The 20,682-nt window shown below is 35.5% G+C and overlaps 1 protein-coding gene across 1 annotated transcript in view; it reads right to left on the bottom strand.

The window, feature by feature from the left end:
- The window catches only part of LPCAT1 (lysophosphatidylcholine acyltransferase 1), a 58,890-nt gene that overhangs the window by 30,920 nt on the left and 7,288 nt on the right, over nt 1-20,682 (bottom strand). The window contains exons 3-8 of the mRNA XM_015854267.2: nt 19,405-19,619; nt 12,930-13,039; nt 11,456-11,516; nt 8,961-9,019; nt 4,704-4,738; nt 2,098-2,152 (exon numbers count right to left, since the gene is read on the bottom strand). Of these exons, the coding sequence (XP_015709753.1) occupies nt 2,098-2,152; nt 4,704-4,738; nt 8,961-9,019; nt 11,456-11,516; nt 12,930-13,039; nt 19,405-19,619 (535 nt within the window). The remainder of the gene's footprint in view (nt 1-2,097; nt 2,153-4,703; nt 4,739-8,960; nt 9,020-11,455; nt 11,517-12,929; nt 13,040-19,404; nt 19,620-20,682) is intronic.

Below are 20,682 nucleotides of genomic sequence, written 5' to 3'. Positions count from 1 at the left end.
TTGTAAAATATGCCTAACTTGTTATAAAATCTACATCCAAATAAACACGCTGGATGTATTTTAACATTTAACCTGACATACTACAACATCCATTTTATACAGAGAAGCCTTTATACAGGAAACCTTGGTACTTGGTTGCTTGGCAGCAAGGCCTTACTAGCTATTATCTAATAACATATGCACTAAGAATTATATTGTCTTTGTGTACACCTCCCTGAATTACTGGAGATTCAGTAGTAATTGTGTTATCAAAGTTGGCTTGTACTTGCCTGTGTTGATGGAACAAGGTAGGAATAAAAGCCAAATAACTTTGGAGACAAGGGAAAAACTACGACTGTGGTCACAGAACAACCCATTGTTCCGCTACATTCCTCAATCTGCAGCACTTCCTTTACAAAACCGGATTCAACATGTAGCTCATGAAGTACTCTGCCTCACATTTGCAAACAGTCTTGCAAAACATCTCTGCTCCTCTACTCTCTGCCAGTTCCTACTATAGTACTTACTTAGAGGTGACTATAGATCAGAACTTCTCCTTGTGCAAGTTCTCAGTGAGTTACAGAAACTCATGAACTTCTGACACCTGCTGCCTCAAAAATCAAGAAAACTCAGCAATGTTCACTTGTGTGAAAGGACTTATTTTTCTTGCCTAGGGCAGAAAAATCACGTTCCTGAGATAAAATCCTACTGATCATCTGGCTTGTCTTATATTTGCATTAAGGCAGTAGCTCCCAAGCCTTTTTACCTCATATAAATTATAATTTACTAAAAGGCAAAAATATTATTTTAAAGCTACACATCTGAAAGTAATATAAACTTTTACATAAGTGATCTTATCAATGGAATTTCTCAAATACTAAGATTACTTGAAAAATGTAAGTCAAACAGGGTAAGAAGTGTTATAATCTACCATAATAGGAAAGAGAATCCAGTTGGCACAGTGTTAAAGGGGGGCAGTAGGACACTGGCGGAGTACCTTAAAAAGAAAAATATCTCCCCTGGGAATATGATCTTATCTGTTATGGATTGCCAAAATACAATACAGAAGGCTGAGTAGTTTTGCTGTTAAAACAGTTTCAGGCAACTATTAACCATTTTGTATGTCAGCAGCTCCTATTATCTTAGATAGAATTTGAAACTTTTTTTTTTAATCAAACCAAAACAAAACAAACCACAGTTTCTTCTTTTTGACATCACAGACCACTATTCTGTGAATAAATTTTTTTAAGCTGTTAAAAGCTGAAAACACTCAATTAAAATGATAATGCAGATCACAAGTCTCTCTAACAGATGTGATGATTCAGTGGCTATCATTGTTTGAGCATTGTTTTTTTTTAAAATAAAACCTTAACACAAAAACAAACACAGAAAATTTCAGTGATTAAATACAATAGTAGGATATGTTGTATATTACCACAGCAATAGTTCTTCCAACTTATTTACCCTGCCTTCAGATCTATCAAAGATGAATACCTTTTAGTGGTTTTCACAATTCCACTACAATAGTCTTTGCCCTTAGGATCACAGTGTTTTCCTCAAAATAATGTTACAAATATACATAAACTTAAGTTTTGCATTCACATTTATATGGGAATATATATCCCATATCACATTTGGAACAGTATAAGAAACAGCCTAAGCGAAAAAGCTATCAGCCAGACATTGAATAAATTAAATGATCTCTAAGAAACCACTTAGGATGATTTTCTTTTCTCTAAAAGATAGTCCTTAGTACATCAGTGTACACACATTTAGGTATCTAACACACACAGCTGGTTCACTGGCTGGAACAGCAATCAGGACATAACAAGAGAAAAGTGTTATTCACAAAAGACTCTTTAAGCATAATCAGAAACGTATCCACTCAATTTAAGAAAGGAAGAAAGTAAGTTCCTAAGCCAAGGGGAAAAGTATATTGCATTATTCAATTTTTAGGTTACATTTTCAGATACAGATAGCATTATAAAAATGGTTGGTTTAGGAAAAAAAGGTTAAAATACCATGTTAGCAAAGTCTGAATGCAAACTTTTACTGCAGAATTAAATACAATATGACTCCGAGTACACAAAGTGGTTGTTGTGATTTTTTTTTACTGACCTCAATTTCCACAGAATTGTGAAACTGACACAAAGTAAGCCACAGAATTTCTAGCCTAAAAGGGGAGGAAAAAAAAAACAAAGTTTAAACATAGTGAAAATGTAGTACATTATGCTCCAGAGCCTTCAATAACATTTTTGTTTATTCATGCTCAGATATAAAATTAACAGAAAAGTTCTTAAGAGTATTTCAAGGCATTACATTCTGTAAGGTAGAATAAAAGCAATTTATATTGAAATTGCATCTTATAAAACAATTAAAAACACAGAAATAATAATGTATTAAGTACCGATCTACACAGTAACATGAATTATGTATGCATAGTAGATAAAGAAGGAGCTTTCAGGAAGATTTTGCATTCAGCACAGAGACAGAAAGATCTATCATGATCACTACAGTTTTATCTTAATCTTTGTTTATAATCAAGTTATGCTTCAGAAATTTGTTAATGAAATGCAGATGTGTTTCAATAGTCTAAGACATGAGATACTGCTCTCTAAGGTCAAGTTGGTTCCAGTAGATTTCAAATGCAGAAAAGCATATAGTAAACCTAAGTTAGGGTGCAGCATCAGTTGGCACATTTTATACAGTATCTGGGTAGCTGACAGTAGTCAATCATTAAGTTGGGAGGGCTGATCAAAATTCTCTTTGGTAGATAAAGTGCACTTACATATAAATAAAAGCAATTCTACTCATTTTGCTGCATGCTTAGCCTGGACAAGAAAAGGCTCTGGAGAGACCTCCTTATGGCCATTCAATACCTAGGGCAGGTTTTCAAGGCCTTCAGCAACCTGATCTACTTAAAGGTGCCCAGGGCAGGTGGGCTGGACTAGATGATCACTAAGGTCCCTTCCAACCTACCTTATCATTCTGTGGTTCTAATCTTAAATTGTAAACATGAATTAAGATTTGATATAAGCCATATCTGACTCAAAACTGATGGAGAGAAAATTTAAGTTGCGTGCTGCTGTCAAAGTGCCTTTATTTTTAATGAGGAGTCAAGTTAATATGCTTTGAATAACATCAAACTATAAAAAACATGACTTTCCAAAAAGTTCCATCTTCATGAAACATTTTGACTCTCTTTGATTGACTACCTCAACTTTGAATATCCTGCCAATCTTCTGTAAACTGAGCACTCCTGAATAAGGCAATATTTTCAGATTAAGTTTTGGCTAATACTATGACATAGGACAGCAGACATTTGCTTGAGAAAGTAAAGAAAGTCACGGCAAAAGAAAGCTGCTGTATCAAAAATACAGTTTAAGTTGCTAAAGAGAATTAATCCTAATTAAGTAAAGCTGTGCTTGAAATTGACTGAATGAACTTGCATAACTTCACAAGCTGCTTTTGAATTTTATTTAACATTAATTTGATTCAACTTTGTTAGTAGAGTTCAACGTTTTAGAATGAGAGTTCTGTAGAGACTACAGTGATCTGAGGCAACACATTCACAAGTTCCTTCCCTCTCTTCTTCCTCCTCTTCCTACATGATCCTGACTCCTCAGATAAGACACTAAGCTGGGAGGTTATTTATGTTTCTCCGCTCTAATTGAGCTAATTTGCTAGATGGTCTACACTGTAAATATGAGGGAAAAGGTAGGAATTCATGAGCACATACTAGAAATGTTGGCATGCAGTAAATGCTTCCATACTTGCCTACTTTAGACACTACTGTGGATTCATTTACTTTCAATGTAAAGATTCAACTGAGTGTTAAACCTTTGAAGTGATTGATAATTTCCTCAGGAGTCCAGTTCTGTGTGTCTTTAATTAAACTTGGTTCCTAACCCATTTAAAGGTGCAAAATTTATTGGAAAAAAAAACCTGAATTACTTGAGTCTTGTCTAGTCCCAATGGCTTCCTCATTATTACTAAAATTGTATGAGACATTCAAAACAATAGTTCCAAAGAAAAAGGTTAATGGCAAACTATTAATTATAAAATTAATAATCATAAAATTAATCATAAAAATAAAACCTTAATTTAAGTTTGAAAATTTCTGGTTTTGATTCCAATTTGTTTTTAAGTGAACTCCAGTAAGGAAAGAGTGCAAAAATAAATGTTTTTAAAAGAACCCAAACTCCTCTGAGTTATCTTACATTACATGAATTTACTATGGAACCTCTAGAATAATATTTTGTTTTAAATAAGTCGAAGTTACAATCAAGACAATGGAAATGATATTTCCAAATTCTGTAAATGGGATGATTGCCTTCACAGGACTAGACCAATTTCAAACAAAAGCCATACAGATACTCCAAACCAATCTGCAAACAATAAAATATGCAAAGCAGAACAAAAAAAAACAAAAAAAAAAAACCAAAAAAAAAACCAAGCAAACAAACAAACAAAAAAACCATGAAATAACTCCCCCCAAAATCTATCCTGCAAAATATTAGAAACTTAGCATCAGAAGTACATCATTTATAACTGGATTCTTCTGACTGAATATCACCATACTTAGGGAATAATATATAAAATACAAAATCCAGCAATGCAGCATCCAGCAACTAATACTTGACTACATATTCCTACAAATCATGTCACTAAAAACTAATTAAGGAGAGTAATAATGATTCAAGCAATAAAAAATAACCACTTACGCTCCTGGACCTTGCCACGTCCATGTGATTGTGTCCTAAGAAACGGAAGCATTACAGTTAATTATTGCTCTTTAAACTTCTGTTACATTATGGATATTATAACTGATGACACATGACTAAAATTTTCATGGAAAATTCAATACTCTCCAATAGTTCTTAGTCCCATTAAGAGTAACCCAATGACAGCAAGAATCAACCGCTCTTATGAAGGTAGGAAACACTCAGTAACTCAAGTCTCAAACACATAAAATCTGTATTTATAAAAAACATAAAGATCCAGTGATTCATTGTAAGCTGCTAATGTTGGAAAATAAAGTTATGGTAACATAAGCTGATTTTACTTGAGATACACAGTCCATGTGCTTTTTCCTGCCCAATCCAGCAGGATAGGGTATACCTCAAGCATCCTAACACAGTAGCTGGACCTCCCAACAACAGATAGGAACTCATACTTCCAAAGCCTTTGGGACCTACAGAGATGACTGATGGAAAGTCTTCTCAGCTAAGAATTACTGGTGCCAGTAAGACCTTATAGCTTACCTCAAAACAGCATTTTTCCTACTTTTCTCACTAAAGGCATACAACACAGAATGTCAGTGGATAGGAATGGACCTCAAAAGTTCATTTAATCCAATTTCCCAGCCAGAGCAGGAGCACCTATATTAGATCACACATTAGGGAACACATCCAATCAGGTTTTGAACATCTCCATTGAAGTAGATCCCACAACCTCTCCAGGCAGCCTGTTGTAGTTTGTTACCCTCACCACGAAGAAGTTTTTTCTAGAATTTATGTGGAATCTCCTATGTTCCAACTTGCAGCACCCACTGCCCCTTGTCCTATCATTTGATGTCACTGAGAAGAGCCTAGCTCCACCATCCTCACACTCACACTTTACATACTTATAAACATTAATTAAGTCACCCCTAAGTCTCCTCTTCACTGAGCTGTATAGATCCAGCACCCTCAGCCTCTCCTGGTAAGTGATCCATGCAGTGATCTTGTTTAACAGCAAAACTGTAGACATAAAAACTCTACAAAATCCTTCTTGCATTTTTGATATTTCTGATATTATTGCAAGTGAGCACACTAGGGACTTCATTTTTTTCCCCACAAAGTTATCATCTGTAAACTCATCAACTGTCTACACTGGTCTATCTCATCAGATACAAGATCTGCCACATAGAACACCACACTATTACACCTGTTTAAGAAATCATTGCGAGAAATTACCAATGTGAATGTCACAGTAGACATGCATACTTTTTCTCACTGACAATATTAAGATGAAGCAGGAGTAAGAATTAAACACTCAGTGGTGAAAAAATGGATCATGTTCTTCAGGAAAGAGAACTGTTTTACAGTAGGCTCCTGCTAGTGTTCTACAATATTTTTATCATAAAAAGAACAAGTTGAAGACAGGAAGTGGTATTTTCCATACCTGGCTTACATACCTTTTATATTTATCACAGCTACCAGTTTATTCTGGTACTCACTCATGCACTACGCTAGAATAGTATGCAGTTTGATAACACTGAAAGTACCTTTCAGTGTAGTAGTTTGTATCTATATAATGAATCCTTTGAATTAAGTGGAAGTATATCTTCACATTATTTGTATTTGATATAAGAAAATACTGCGAATGATATCAGGCAGCAAGCATAAAAATCAGCATTGTAGCAGAATGAGAATGAGCATGTTGAAATACACCTACACAGCCTTGATGCAGCGATGCATCACAACAGATGATGCCAAACCTCACATCAAATAGTTCAGTTAACTTCAGAAGAAGTTTGGACATCAAAATATATTTAAAATGGCTCTGATATTTAGAAAAGCAGATAGCCTCCCATAATTACCAGCACTCCAACAGGAAATTCAAAAAATGGAAGAGCTACATTCACAGTGAAGGGAATTAGTGTAAAAGTGAACAGCAAAAGGACTGCACTGATAAGGATGAGAATATCACAGTATTTCCTTTACATGAAATGTAGTTAATAGTGTACATGAACTGCTAATTAATGGGCTAGAAAAACAGAAGTAAGTTTCAGATTTTAGGTCTAAACATTTTAAGCCTTAATTTCTTTCTGATTCTGCATCAAGAGAAGCAACAGACTAATACTATTGCTAAATAAAAAATGACAAAGAACCAGAGGTGTCATCTGCTGCAGTCACAAGGCCTTATAAAGATATTAAAGGGCAACCTTGACAGAAGATAAATAAATAAACAAATAATCTATTTCTAGATGGCATGAATTCATAATTCTTTTGCTACAGGAGAAGTTATTCTCCCTCCTCCACCCATTTCAGTCCCTTGCAGTACTTTACCTACTTCTTGAATGCACAGAGTACAAGGAAATAAGCAAGTAAGAGTACACAAACCTGCTATATTCACCCACAGCTCTGATCTACAAAAGCCTCCCCAGTCTGTCAGGTGCACTCAATTCCAAGACTGTTCTCATCTCTATTTTGAGAAGTCTGAGCTCTGAAGGCAGAACAGAACAGCTAGTTCAAGCTAAAAGCAGCAGAGAAACTGCACGCAATGCCTAACTACTGTTCACTGGCTAGAAAAGATTTTAAACTATAAATTATTTTGTAAACATATAATATGCAGTTGTAAAACAAGACAGAAGAAGCCAAAGACAATTAAAACTTGCTAGAAATGCAGTGCTAGCCCACAAAACATTCTCTCCCTACTCCATTCTTCTTTCTTGCTACTCAACTCTTAACTGCATTCCAGTCAGAAATCTAACCTTCATATACCATCAAATCATGTTCCGCCTTTGCCTCCTCATTCTAACTTTGTTACAACTCTTCTGCAGGTCCCAAGCAAATCTGAATTTAAATAGTAACAGTAATTATCTCTTAGAATCATCTTCCCTCATGGAAGGGAATTCTTCTCAACGGAAGAGATCTTAGGAGGTTAAATTACTCAGCAAGGCACCAAAAACATAGCAATGCTTTACAGTAATTAAAAGTATTAGGAACTTTGGACACACATACAGACCACCTCTGTTGGCTATCTATATGAGTATCTATAGGTTTAAGACATTTTGCAACAGCATTAAAAATTATGAAAAAGCTCAGAAAATCCACACCGATTTACTTTATTATAAGAAGTTTACAGTCACAGTTAATAGAGCATTAGGAACATTAAATATCCATTTACAAATACTGCATATTATGTACTACAGACAATAAGGATATGTTAGTAGAGTAACACGTTTTTGAAGATACTAATTAATGTCTGATAGCCTCGTGTGATTTGATATCTTTATAACCAATACAAAATAAGAGTAAAAGGTATGTTAAGCACGATGTAAGACACATACCTTGCATTTGAAACTGGAAGTACAATAGAAAATTTTAAAACTATTGAGAAAATCTTTTTCCTGGAAATAATTAAGTAGTGAAACAACACGGACAACCTGCTACAATGCATTTAAACCCTACCTGCTACAATATTTGTCACAGCACCCTAGCAAAGTTCACTTGGAAGCATCACCTGTTTAAATGAGGTATGCAGAACGATAGGATTCTTGCAGTAGGACAAGAAAGTCTCTACAACAAGAATCCTTCATGATCTTAATGTAGATCACGTGAGCTTTATCTTTGTTTATCTTTACAAACATTTACAACAAGTGTTAAATTTAGATATTGTAATAAACATATCGCATATTACCTTAACCTGATTTTAAACTGAAAGACTACTTCATACTCTCTAGCATCTAAGTATTTCTCAACCAAACGCAAAGTAAAAGTGAAACACAGACAAGGAGACACCTTATAAAAATGCCAAGGTCCCCAACACATATTTTCTATTATCATTTAGCTAGTTGTGTTAATTTGTATCTAACATCACTACAGGCAGAAGGTGCAGAAACACCTTCCGGCAATCAATGAAGAAAATTCACTAGCACGCCAAGCAATAACAGGAAAAACATCAGAACAAAGATCGTAGACAAAAAAATGAATTTTATGTCTTGTCAAAAGTACAATGCTTTTTGCAACATCCTGAGTAACATTTAAAGCACTGTTTTAATGGAGCAACCTAATAAAAGCAAAAGCGTGTAAATTTTCTGTTACTTACACTGCTAGAGGCTTACAGAACATATACTTAGCAAATAAACAGCTATAAATATTTCCCAAATTCATAAACATAATTATCTATTATATTATCCTAAAAATTTATGGAAGTATCAGTAAATTTAGAGGGAAAAGCTCTAGATTTCCAGTTACACTGCAAGCTGAACTTACCAGTTTGTTTGGGTAACGTAAAACCACTGGCTGCACAGGAACTCCAGGAATAAATGCTCCTAGAAGGTACACGACACAATTAATTCATAGCAGATTTTGGTGCAGCAGACATTTTTTGCAGTAAAGAAAGGATTAATGGTCAGATACACATAGGAATTAGCTGACAGAGAAAAAAATAAGGCCTACATAGGCTCAAAGTAATTTTTAAAAAGCACTGCAGTGTGACTTCCCACATTTTCAAAAGATAACAGTTAAAGTGCTTGCTCATATTTTCAGTATTATCCTCCATCGCTTACATCATACGCAAAATTCAAAGCCTGGTACTAAATTCAACTTGATAAAGGATGAAATAAATATGGGTATAGAAGAAATAGCTATGTCAGAACAGTCCCCATGATCAACAGCATCTATTGGTAAAGAATCTGAGCTTTCTAATGTAAAAGAAGCTCTCTACATTTAGCTGAGCAGCACCCATTTATAGGAAGCACATCATTTATGAAGTAACATTAGAAGTTTATTTTTTCCTCATCTTAGCTCCCATCAGAGAGATTTATTTGCAGTGTACAATAAATATACCAAAGTAGAGCTACCATACAGAACTATCACTTCATATTAACAATATGGTTCTTTTTCTTGTGAAAACTGTTTTGATTTTAAGAGATATCTCTACTCCTGGTCTCATATTAAATGTGGAGGTTGGTGGTTCTGCCTGTGGAGGGTGGGGTGGAGACTCATGTTCTTTGAGGTTCCTTCCAATCCAGGCCATTCTGTGATTCCAATTATGTTTTTCATGCAATTTACTAAATACTGTCTAATATTCAATTAAAACTTTGAACAGAATCACGGTCTCACACTGTGTGCTTCACATTTCATTAATTTCACAAAACACATAAATACATAGGTGCAAAAAAAATTGTTAATGGAATATAAACATCTTTAATGAAGGTTAGTTAAATGTTATCCTGCAGAGATACAGTACTTGGCTTACTTAGCCTTTCTTTTCTGTCTCCAAGAAGTCTCTTAAGCTGTTAAGCTTAAGCAACTTTAGAAAGAACCAGAAGATGGCAACATCTATGAGGTATATGACAACAGTAATATTTATACAAAGTTAGATAGCGCTCCCTCTATAACTGCCTTGCATAATAATAAACAGAAAACTGTATAACGAGTACAATGAATATAGGGCATGAGAGCAGAACAGGGAAAGGCAACCTCAAAGCAGTTATTCAAATGGAGACCTGAAGTTACTTGATATAACTGAGGTGTCTTGAGAAGAGATTTGGTGGAGGATGGAAGTTGCAGCAGAAAAAGTGAAACAGTCAAGAGGCAGACAGAGCAGCATGTACTAGACCAGAGGAGAAGAAGATAGTGGATTTGAGGCGAAAAGTATATGGCACCTGATGGCTGGAATGTCTATGGAACAGAAGGGTAGAAGGGAGTCAAGGCTTTAATGAAGAATTTAGACTTTCAAAGCATGGTTGGGATTTAAGGAAGAAGAAAAGAGAGAGAGGAGTGGAAGAAAGAGCAAAAGAAGTAGATGTTCTGCTAATGTTCACTCATTCATCTAAAAGGTAGAGGTTAAGAGGAGAGAAGGAAAAGTTCTGTGAAAGTTTCCTTAGGATATAATAGTGAGTTTCCTTCAGCCAAATTAATCAGAGAACAAAATCGCAATGCTGACTCATATTCCAATATGGATATATAAGTTGCAAGCAACATAAAATAAGACACAATAAGAATGGAACACAATGAACTAGGCAGAAAACTATAAAAAGGCAAACACATTCACAACTAATTTGCTTACTACAGCCTGTTCATTTCTATCCCCCTACTTACACCATAAAGGCAAGTTTCTAATAAACACTGGTGATTCACTGCCATGTTAATAATCCTATTACAACTGCAGTTTACACCTGTAGTAGGGTTGAATGTTACATCCTCTACTAACCTGGTAAGGTAACACGGTTCTACTAATTGTAAGCTGCCTAGAACTCACATATTCGATGCAAAATCTTGTCTCAAAAAGGCAGTCTCTGTAACAGTGCTATACTGGCAAGACTCTTGTTCTGTCTTCACCAGAATGCAACTCAACAACAAAGTGCAAAAAGAGAGGAAAAAACAAACACTACACAGCAACAAATGCCACAGCAATCTGAAATGGATACCAGCTGATACCATTATATTGTTTCTAAATGCAGCAAGACTCGAAGTAGGAAATGGAAGGGGCATAAATTCAAGCACAAACACTCAGTAAGAAATCTCCAGTTGTCAGGAATCTCAGAAGTCAAGAATCTGAATTATCCAAATAAATGTTTTGCACAACAGCAGAAGCATAATTTTTTCATAGTATCTGGAAATTTCTGCTCCAAGCCCACCCTACTACAAGATTTATAACTCAATTTCTGCAACAGCAAACAAATTACAATGCAAGTGGCATTTCAGAAGCTGAAGATAAAAGAACATTCTGTAGAGAACAGAGAAATGAGCATCATACCTACCAGGCTTGAATGTGATCAGACAGGATCGGTTTGTGCAGGTGCCTTCTGGGAAAATCAGTATCTTGAAGCAAAAGAAAAAAGTTGACTTAAGAAATATTTGAATGTGACTTATTTATAAACACATCTTCTTGAAAGATATGTTAACTGATTACAATAGAAAAGTTTGCCTTCATTCAAAGTTTTGCCTTTGATTCTAATAGAACATTAACAGGAAATAGGAAAACTCGTGAATTTGACAGAATTTTCATAAACATTTTTTGTGTTTGTGAAGTATTACCCTGTCCCTACAACAAAACAAAATTCCTGTCCCCAATTTTCTTACAGAAGAAAAAGAAGGTTGGTATCTACTTACTACATTTATTACTTGGCTTGCATACAGATATCAGAATGATAGAAGCTTAAAATATCTGAACAGAATTCTAACAAGGAGAAAAATGTTCAAAGTCGAACCAAATTCAGAGAAAGATTCAATTGTGGGGAAAAAAATGAAAATTGTATTAAAAAATACCTTGGCAAAAAGCCATGAACTGCTGAAACTTTGCTGAGTTATAAAAACAGATATTTAATGGAAATAAATATGCACCATAAGCAAAGGACAAAGCAAAGGACTAGAACAATCATTACTGGTTTTATTGGCTACTCTTGTACTAGTTTGCTAGATATTCTAGAAATCACTTCAGCTCTGCAGTTCAATTTATTCATATTTCAAATATATAGGTGAAAGTTATGCAGTAAAAGCTATGCATCACCCTTCTATGGTTGTTTGTTTTCACAGTCTAATATGTGTACCTAACCATCGTGGAAGTAAGCATGTCATTAAAGAAAGCACTGCTTTATAGCTTAACCTAAAGAGTTCACAAGAAGCGTGCTTAACACTTTCAAAGTAATCACATGCTTTTATAAAATGTAGATCTTAAGTAGTTATGCCTTCTTTCTCATTACTGTCTTCCAAAGCACATTATAAACAGTCAAATTTATGATGAATAAAAAAAAAGACAATTTTAGAAGCGTTTTCATTATGTGGCCCAACAGAAGCATATTCTAGTTATTGGAACAATTGAAATGCTTGGACTATCTTGGCCAATAATCTATCTCCAATAATGACAATATGCCAAAATACTAAGAAAAGCAAGAACGCATAATACTCCCCAGATATTTTACCAAGCATCTGATTATTTTTCTTTAGAGGACTTCCAGGACTTCCAGTACCTGACATGGTTTGTCCACTTAGCAGAACTTGATGAAACTCTCTTCCTAGGAACTTACCTAGACTCCCTTTGAAACGTACTGCAATGAAAAGCTACCTTAACAGTTGTTTTGTATAGAATAGAAACTTATCTCCAGTATTCCACAGAATGGGGAAGTCCACCCCCAAGAAAACACTTAAAGCATCCTAATAGGAAACAAAAGTGAACTGCATATCCAAAGGATAACAATGCCAAACATTACCTAACACATAGTAGTATTACAGTACCTGAGGCCATTTACCAGACTGAGCACGTCTCTTTATCTCTTCAACAGTTTTCCTGCGAGAATCCTGGTCTGACCGAGATACAAATACTGGTCGGATATATTTGATAAGAGCTAAAAAGGAAGAAAAACAAAAAACAAGAAAAACGGTTGTTGTTTTTTTTCCCCAAACTTCCTCTGAAAAAGGTTCATACACACACCAGTCCTTAGATAAATTCTGACACAAGAACATAACTACTTTATCATATATATTACAAATTTCAATTCTCAGCTGAAATAATGGAGCTATATTATTTTCATTAATTCCTATGAGAAAAACCTTTTTCACAATTATGGCACTTGTTTAATTTCCAGTGGATGGACAGACATCATAATTTAAAAGGTTTGTACACATCACAGTTTCCTGTAGCAAAGCAGCTGTGGTTGCTGTGGTTAACTATAACTAGTTTAGTCCTCCTACAAAACCTATCCTTCCCCTCTCCCAGCAAGGCAGCATTACCAGAAACAAGTCTTCCTCCTCCCTGTGCAAGTGTTACCAGATACAAGTCTTGTGGCCTGAAATGCTACTTTCTTTAGAGTTTTTATTTGCTATAACATCTCAGCTTCACTGAAGGTACTCTATCAAATACACTGCATATTGGTTTATGTGCTCTTTTCTGGGGAATCAGTGCAATCAAAAGAAAAAAAAAAGCATGCTTATGTTCTGAGCTGTCACCTGTTGTCTATTCCTTAGATTAATCAGATCTCAGGCATTTCTTTCATGGCTCACTGGTTACATTACAGGAAAATTTTTATACACAGGAACTGAGAGTGAACAAGACTCAGAAATCAATCCATGCATGTTTATCACAAGGACAATGAAACCTCCCCAAAAAAAGAAAGAGAATCCCAGTATGTACAACTTTTGCAATATCAAAGAGCACTACAGGTAAAGCATCTGCAAGTATACTATACTGCTTTATGCTTTAAGTTCAACAGACTGCATTTAAATGCCTTAAAAAAAAAATAAAAAAAATCATTCTCATATCTTGTAGTCTTATTCAAAAGTTTAAGTCACTATATCATTAGCTATGCTATTTGCCTAAAACACAAGTTTAAAAGAGAGTTTTCACATTTAGAACTGCTCCAAGATGAATTCACTGACACTAGTTGTATAATCTTCTTTTGCCAAGGATAAACTTGCTGCATTAATGGATCAGCCAGTGCTTAATGTGTGAGGAGAAAAAAAAAAGAACGAGTGTGAAGAATGACACTCCTGTATTCAGCAGAAGCTTCCAGTTCTGTTGGCACCTCACCAGCAGTTGCACCAGCACTCACCGAAATTGTTCTATGGTTCTGTGAAACTAATCCATCACACCTGGCAGGAAATTGCCAGACATCAGAACACCTGCTAAAATAATTATACCTTTATCCCACAAGTTGCTGAAGCTTAGAAGACAGCTTATCAGAGAGAAGTTACCATACCACACTCTTGCACTTTATTCTACATGCTTGTTCTTGGCCAGTATCCACAGAACAGTGTTAGCTAGGGGAACATCAAAGGTCATCATAGGCCAGCTGGGACTACTGCTCTGAGAAGGTTAAAAAAAAAAGCAAACAAAGCCCAGCACATACACACAGACACAAAACCCACAAAGGAAAAAAGAGAACAAACAAAAAAATGGAAGCAAAACCGCACTTAAATAGTTTCACAACTCTGCTTTGTTTCTAACTGATGCTAGTCCTGAGTTTCCCTTATTATTGCAATATAAAACAAATGCTACAACAACTAAAACAAACCCTCACCATCCTCAGCACTTTCTTTTGCATGAGGCCCAAACAATGGAATTCAGGCTATGGAATGAACAAAAAAATCTTCAGAGCTTCACAGCTCTTTTAAAAGACAGCTTGTTGTAACAGGACTTCTTTATTTTGTAAGAACAGAAGAAATTAAGTAAGTAGGTCTTCCTTAGGGCACTACTATAAAGATATCAGAACACAGATCAACCCTTATGAAATGAATAAGCTTAGCAACACATTCAAAATTCTTCTTGGAGCTAGAGAGCTCATTTGTATCCTCCAGGCAGGCGACAATGCCAACACAGGATGCTGGCATTCAAGCTGGTGACCTTAACAGCGTTATAAGGTGCTGATTTATAACACATAAATCAGGACTGTTTTGATGAATCTCTGCAGTATTTAAGTATGAGATTCTCACTGAAGAGCTTCAGCTATTCCATGGTGCTCTTAAAAATATTGTGGATGAGAACAACTGGAGTGGGGAATTGAAATCCTGGGTTGCAAAATTTTTCACAGAGATGACGGGGGAAGTAATTTGGTATCTTTTAAGTTCAAAGATGAAAACAGACTTGAATACAAGGGTGTAAAGATTTCCCGTGGAATTACTTATCACTTAGACATGATGCTCAATAAAGGTCTATAAAGTACTTTCAAAAGGTGAACCTAAACAAAAATTCTTAAGTCTACACTACGTGGAAAACAAACAAACAAACAAAAAAACCAATAGACAGATAGTTATTATAGCACTGTATGGTTTCCATCCCTCTACAGCTCTTCTGTATTCTGCCAAGGATAAAGTACCTCATTTTCCTTTATAAATTCCTGTGGACTAATATATTCTTCTATTCACTTCACATGTACTAAATTCCTCTATTCAAGGATGAAGTTACAGATGTGATGCAGCTGATTAAAGCTTATATTAGCTTATCAACTTAGTTTTTTCAAGTTGATATCATAAAAGATTACAGAATTACAAAAGTTGTCTAACAAACAAATAGTGCCAAACTGTTTGATAAATCCCCTTTACTTCCTATTGAAGTATTTTCCGCATTAGCAATGATCACTTCAAGGTATGACTAATAAATTTTGACCTGGCTGCTTTACCAGCAAAAAATAAGGCAGAGAAGTGTAAACATTCAAAATTAATGGAAAGATTTTGTTCCGACTTGAAGTGAGGGCCAGCATATTGAATGAGACAATATAAGGACCTGTGCAGATGAATGAATGGATCCAACTTCCTCTGCTGACGTTAGGTGCAACTGATTCACAGATGTTAGCTTCCTTGGGCTACACGGCTTACACAGTACTGGTGAACTAAACTTCCCACTCCAACCTACCAAAACTCTAGAAAGCCTCAAACTTCTGTACAATGGTGATGAGCACAGACTATTTGCGCATTTTCAACTTACTAGATGCTGATTTCCTTCCTTTATTTTTTTTTTAATTGAAAATTAAAATCACTGAAATCTAAAGTATGTTTCATGGAATGCCTTGGAAGGGAACTTTCAAGACCATCCTGTCCAATTCTCTGCCATGGGCAGGGACATTTTTCCACTACATGTGGTCACTCAAAGTCCCATCTGATATGACTTGGAACACTTCCAATGATCAGGCAACCACAACTTCTCCGAGCAAATGCTTCCAGTGCTTCACCACCATCATGAAAACGTTCTTCCCTATATCCAATCCAAATTTACCCTCTTTCAATCTGAAATAATTACTCCCTGTCCTGCCACTACAGGACAGGGATATCTTTCCCTTGCTGCAGAAGCCAGAGCTGGATACAAGACTTCAGGTGGGGACGCTGGACAAGCAGATCCTCTCCAGAGAGCTTAACCCACTGCATGTGTATCAAGTGAGTGACATTCTTCACTTGTACTAATCACTATTTGAAGAGTTTGTAACTATTTTAGTACAAGAAAAGGCTTTTTTGTTTGTTTTCTTTTCCTAAAAAGAAGGAAACCGTCTGAAGAAGTCATGAATTAAGTCTGATTCTTAAGCTGCATTACGTGGCTCAGGAAAACTGCCTTCAAGTTAGAAAGAAGTAAAACAGTCATACACAAACATTTGTTGAATACTCTCAATCCCATTAAGGGAAAAAAAAAAAAAAAAGCTTTTAATCATCTGGACTAAAATTGTCAGTGGATCAAAAGATTAATATTCTATGACTGGCAAAGAATGGGCACAATATAGGCAACCTGCCTGTTCAAGTACCTCTGGAAACAATCCTAGTAACCCATTAGCATTCCAGTCTTTCCATGCCTGCTGCACAACCTGATCCTTCTAGTAAACAATGTATAATGTCCTGTTAACAGTGTCATTACATTATTTACTACATATATTCAGAAGGCATCCATACATGTTTTAATGCAGATCACCTCTTCACCCAAAGTCCTTACTCTTCAAGATCACCTTAAGTTTCCTCTGTTGCTTCATTTGTCGTGTTCTGAGAAGTCAGCTCATACTTGAATGGATGTACTTTATTCATAACTTCTCAGAAAATTCCAAGGGTCTGTTAACAATTCTCAATTAAGAGACAACAAGACTAGTATTTTCAATGTCTGACTCCGAAAGCCTGCTAGAGCTGGCTGGTATACAAGATCAGAGAAGGAAAGGTTGCTCAGTAGCATCTGCTCTATGGAAAACATCTTTCAAGCAATATATATATTGCTTGAAATATATATATTAGAATTCTGCATATATATATATGTGTGTGTATATATATACACACACACACACACACACAATATATACACAATAAATAACAACCTCACTCTACTAAGGAAATTTTCACCAAAATTTAAGCAATCATTAGCAAGTCCTTACCGCTCTTTTAAGGTCCATTTCCTCTAAAACCACAAACTATTGCAATTAATATTGCTCATACAAAAGTTGGTTTTTTGTTTTAAAGGAAAGGATTTTTTGAACTCTGAATCCCAGTTACGACTTCTGCCATGCTTAGTTTCCATGACATTTTTCTGAATGCTTAATAATGGATTACATTAATTCTGTGGCTGCACAGTGTAAAATAAATGCAGATATACAGGAAAAAAGAAATACTAATTTAATTGTGCTATATATTCCAATAATATTTCATCAAATCGCTATATAAAGATTTCTTGTTTCTGTTTTCTTTTTCCTTTTGCAACTGTTCTTGCTCACACATGAAAAAAAGATCAAATGAATAGTTTTTAAAATCAATTGCAGTAAGTCTTACACTTTTAAATGAACCTTTACCTTAAAATTAGGTCAAGTATATAAGAAGCAGTTTGAACTTCTCAGCATGCATTATTTGTGTTACATCCAAAATTACTGCAATCCTTGTATCCCCTCTAGCTGTTACTCAGACTTTTTCACTAGTCTCCACTGAATCCAATGTCAAGCAGCAACTATGGCATTCTGCTGAGTAACATTCTTCTACTTCATCATATGTCAGTAAAAGAACATGACCTGCAGTTACGTCATTCAGTCTAAGTCCCCCAAAGAGTCCAGTTACAAACAAAGAAGAGCTCCATATGGGCCAATTTATTTTGCTGAGCAGGCAATTATTAAACAGTCAACTGAAGCAGCCGAGATAAAAGATAAACCTATCCTTGCTCCTAAAGCCCAGTTCACCCTGGACACCTGTATACTGTCCAGCAGTGTCAACATACCTTCTTACAACAAGATCTTGTTTCGATACTGGACACTGGAGTTAATCATTTTTTCATTTCATACTATGCTTGTTCATACATATTTTTTTTTTAAAAAAACATGCGCCTACATTATTTTTTGTTCAAAGCTTCTTTTAACTTTTACACAGACTTTTCACTACCACAAACTTTTACTAAACTCTTGTTAGTAGAATACTTCAGGAAACTGAGATACAGCTACAATTCTGGCCTGAGTTTTACTTGATGCAGAGGCACAGTACCAAGAAGCTCTCTATATGAAGCTTCCAGATGTAACCACTCAGAAACATGACTGACAGACGCGGATTTAAAACACATTATTAAAACTGCATAGTCCAATGACATTTCAGGATGTCAACACAAACAGCCCAATTCCATTTAGTTGCAATGGAACTCAAAACTTTTGTTTAGGCATTTGTGTTTACACATCTCTAGTCAAAGGGCAAAGTAAAATATTCTCTCCTATTTAGATTATCCTTACAATCTACACAGTAGACACAGTATTTCCAGAACTTAGCTGGTCCGTAGACATAGTAGGATGTATTTCTTTAAGATGTTTCCAAACAGAATTCAGTCAGAAGCACATAACTCTAAGAGCTCTCAAATATCTTTGGCACAACTGTACCAATAAATAAAAATCACAAATCTATCTCAAAATATCATGAACGTCTACACTGATGGTTTAGACACTACTGACTTGTTTATCTGTAACAATCTGCTCTGCATCTCTGTTACAGACTGCCTGAAACAAGTTTACTGACGCATAAGAGATTAGCAGAGCACCTTCGAGGCAGACACAACTCCTGAAACATTTTTGGGACTGTGCTCCAAACTAAGTTAAGAACGGTAGACTTTCTCTACGGGCCCTTTGCTTCTACTGCCTCATCTTAATTTGCTTTTCTATTAGTTGCGTCTGAAAAATAGTGCAGGTTTTTCCTTCATGTTTCAAGCCTTCTCACCCCAAACTAGTCAAGTTACTAAATAATTATTTTTTCTTTAAAAATTAAAAACAACTGTCTATTAACTTACTTCCCCAAACAGGAATATCTTTGCTTTCTGCTTTCATCACAATGGAGGCGAAGGTCATAGTTACTGGAATGGCATCAAAGTAAGAAGAATGGGGAGCCACAGTTAATATTGCTGCTTCTGCTGGCAACGCTCGTCTGCCCTTTACATTTATCCAGTGGAATCCACCAGCAAGCCACATCAATCTCATGATAGCTTTCAGCAAAACATCCACTATCCTGAAAAGAGTTAAAATAACAGTTACACTTTTACAGGGATACTCTAAAATAATGAAAAAAACCATTATATAAGAACTATTAGCATGACAAAATACAGACAGGGTATACGCTGCTCAAATATGAACAATGTGAACACTTTCTTTCTGTGTAAGTTTACTAGCACTTTCAAGGTAAGGTACCATTCAGTGAAATGAAACTGAATATTAATACTTTCAAATCTTAATAACATCAACATTTATTTTACCACTAAATTAATTTTTATTTGGATGGAGCATGTTGGGTTTCTTATATACAATATCTAATAATGCTTTCTAGTAATACCAAAAAGTCTCAATAGACTGATCCCATCCCAAAAAAATACTATTAAAACACTGTTAGAATGCATCAGCCCCAATTCCTGGGTTGAAGTTTACCCAAAAAGCAGCAAAAGGCAGAGATTCTCAGACAGGGGGACGCACACAGAATCCATCTAGGAGCTCTGAAAATATTTCACTTTCTTCCCTCTTTCCCCATCATCTCTTAAAGGGCATTCTTTACTGCTATGTAGTCACGGAAAGAGAAACATTTACTTTGAACCAACAGGGTGCAAAACCTAACCTCCACAGATTATTATCCTCACGTGCATAAAGGTTGAAAATAACTGCGTGCAAGACTGAAGGCAGTCCATTATTCCTTCAGTCATTATGCTAAATTCATTCCAAATTAAATGTAAAGTGACATGCCTCTGCAGTTCTCAGCCTCCTTCCCTCCTGTGATACAAAATGCAATCAACTTCCCTCACTCTAGTGCCAGCTCATACATTTAATGTTCTTTACAGAAGTGGTACGCAACTCCTCCCTTGCTTCTTAAGCTGCAGTTTTCACGGATGGGAGAACACCACCTTACATTGTACCTTAATTAGCATTCCAATACCAACACAAGCACAGCCTTATTAATGAACACCAAAGCATGGGGCAAGCCCTCAGAGATTCAACAGAAGTTTTGTTGGTTCATTACAGAGTAGGAAACAATGGAGTGAAATAGTTTAAAATAATAGAATATGAAATCTGGGCACATTTCTTAG

This window comes from Coturnix japonica, chromosome 2, assembly GCF_001577835.2.
Source record: "Coturnix japonica isolate 7356 chromosome 2, Coturnix japonica 2.1, whole genome shotgun sequence".
Lineage (NCBI taxonomy): Eukaryota > Metazoa > Chordata > Aves > Galliformes > Phasianidae > Coturnix > Coturnix japonica.
Note: the sequence above shows the minus strand (reverse complement) of the source record. Positions and strands in the feature narration are given on the sequence as shown.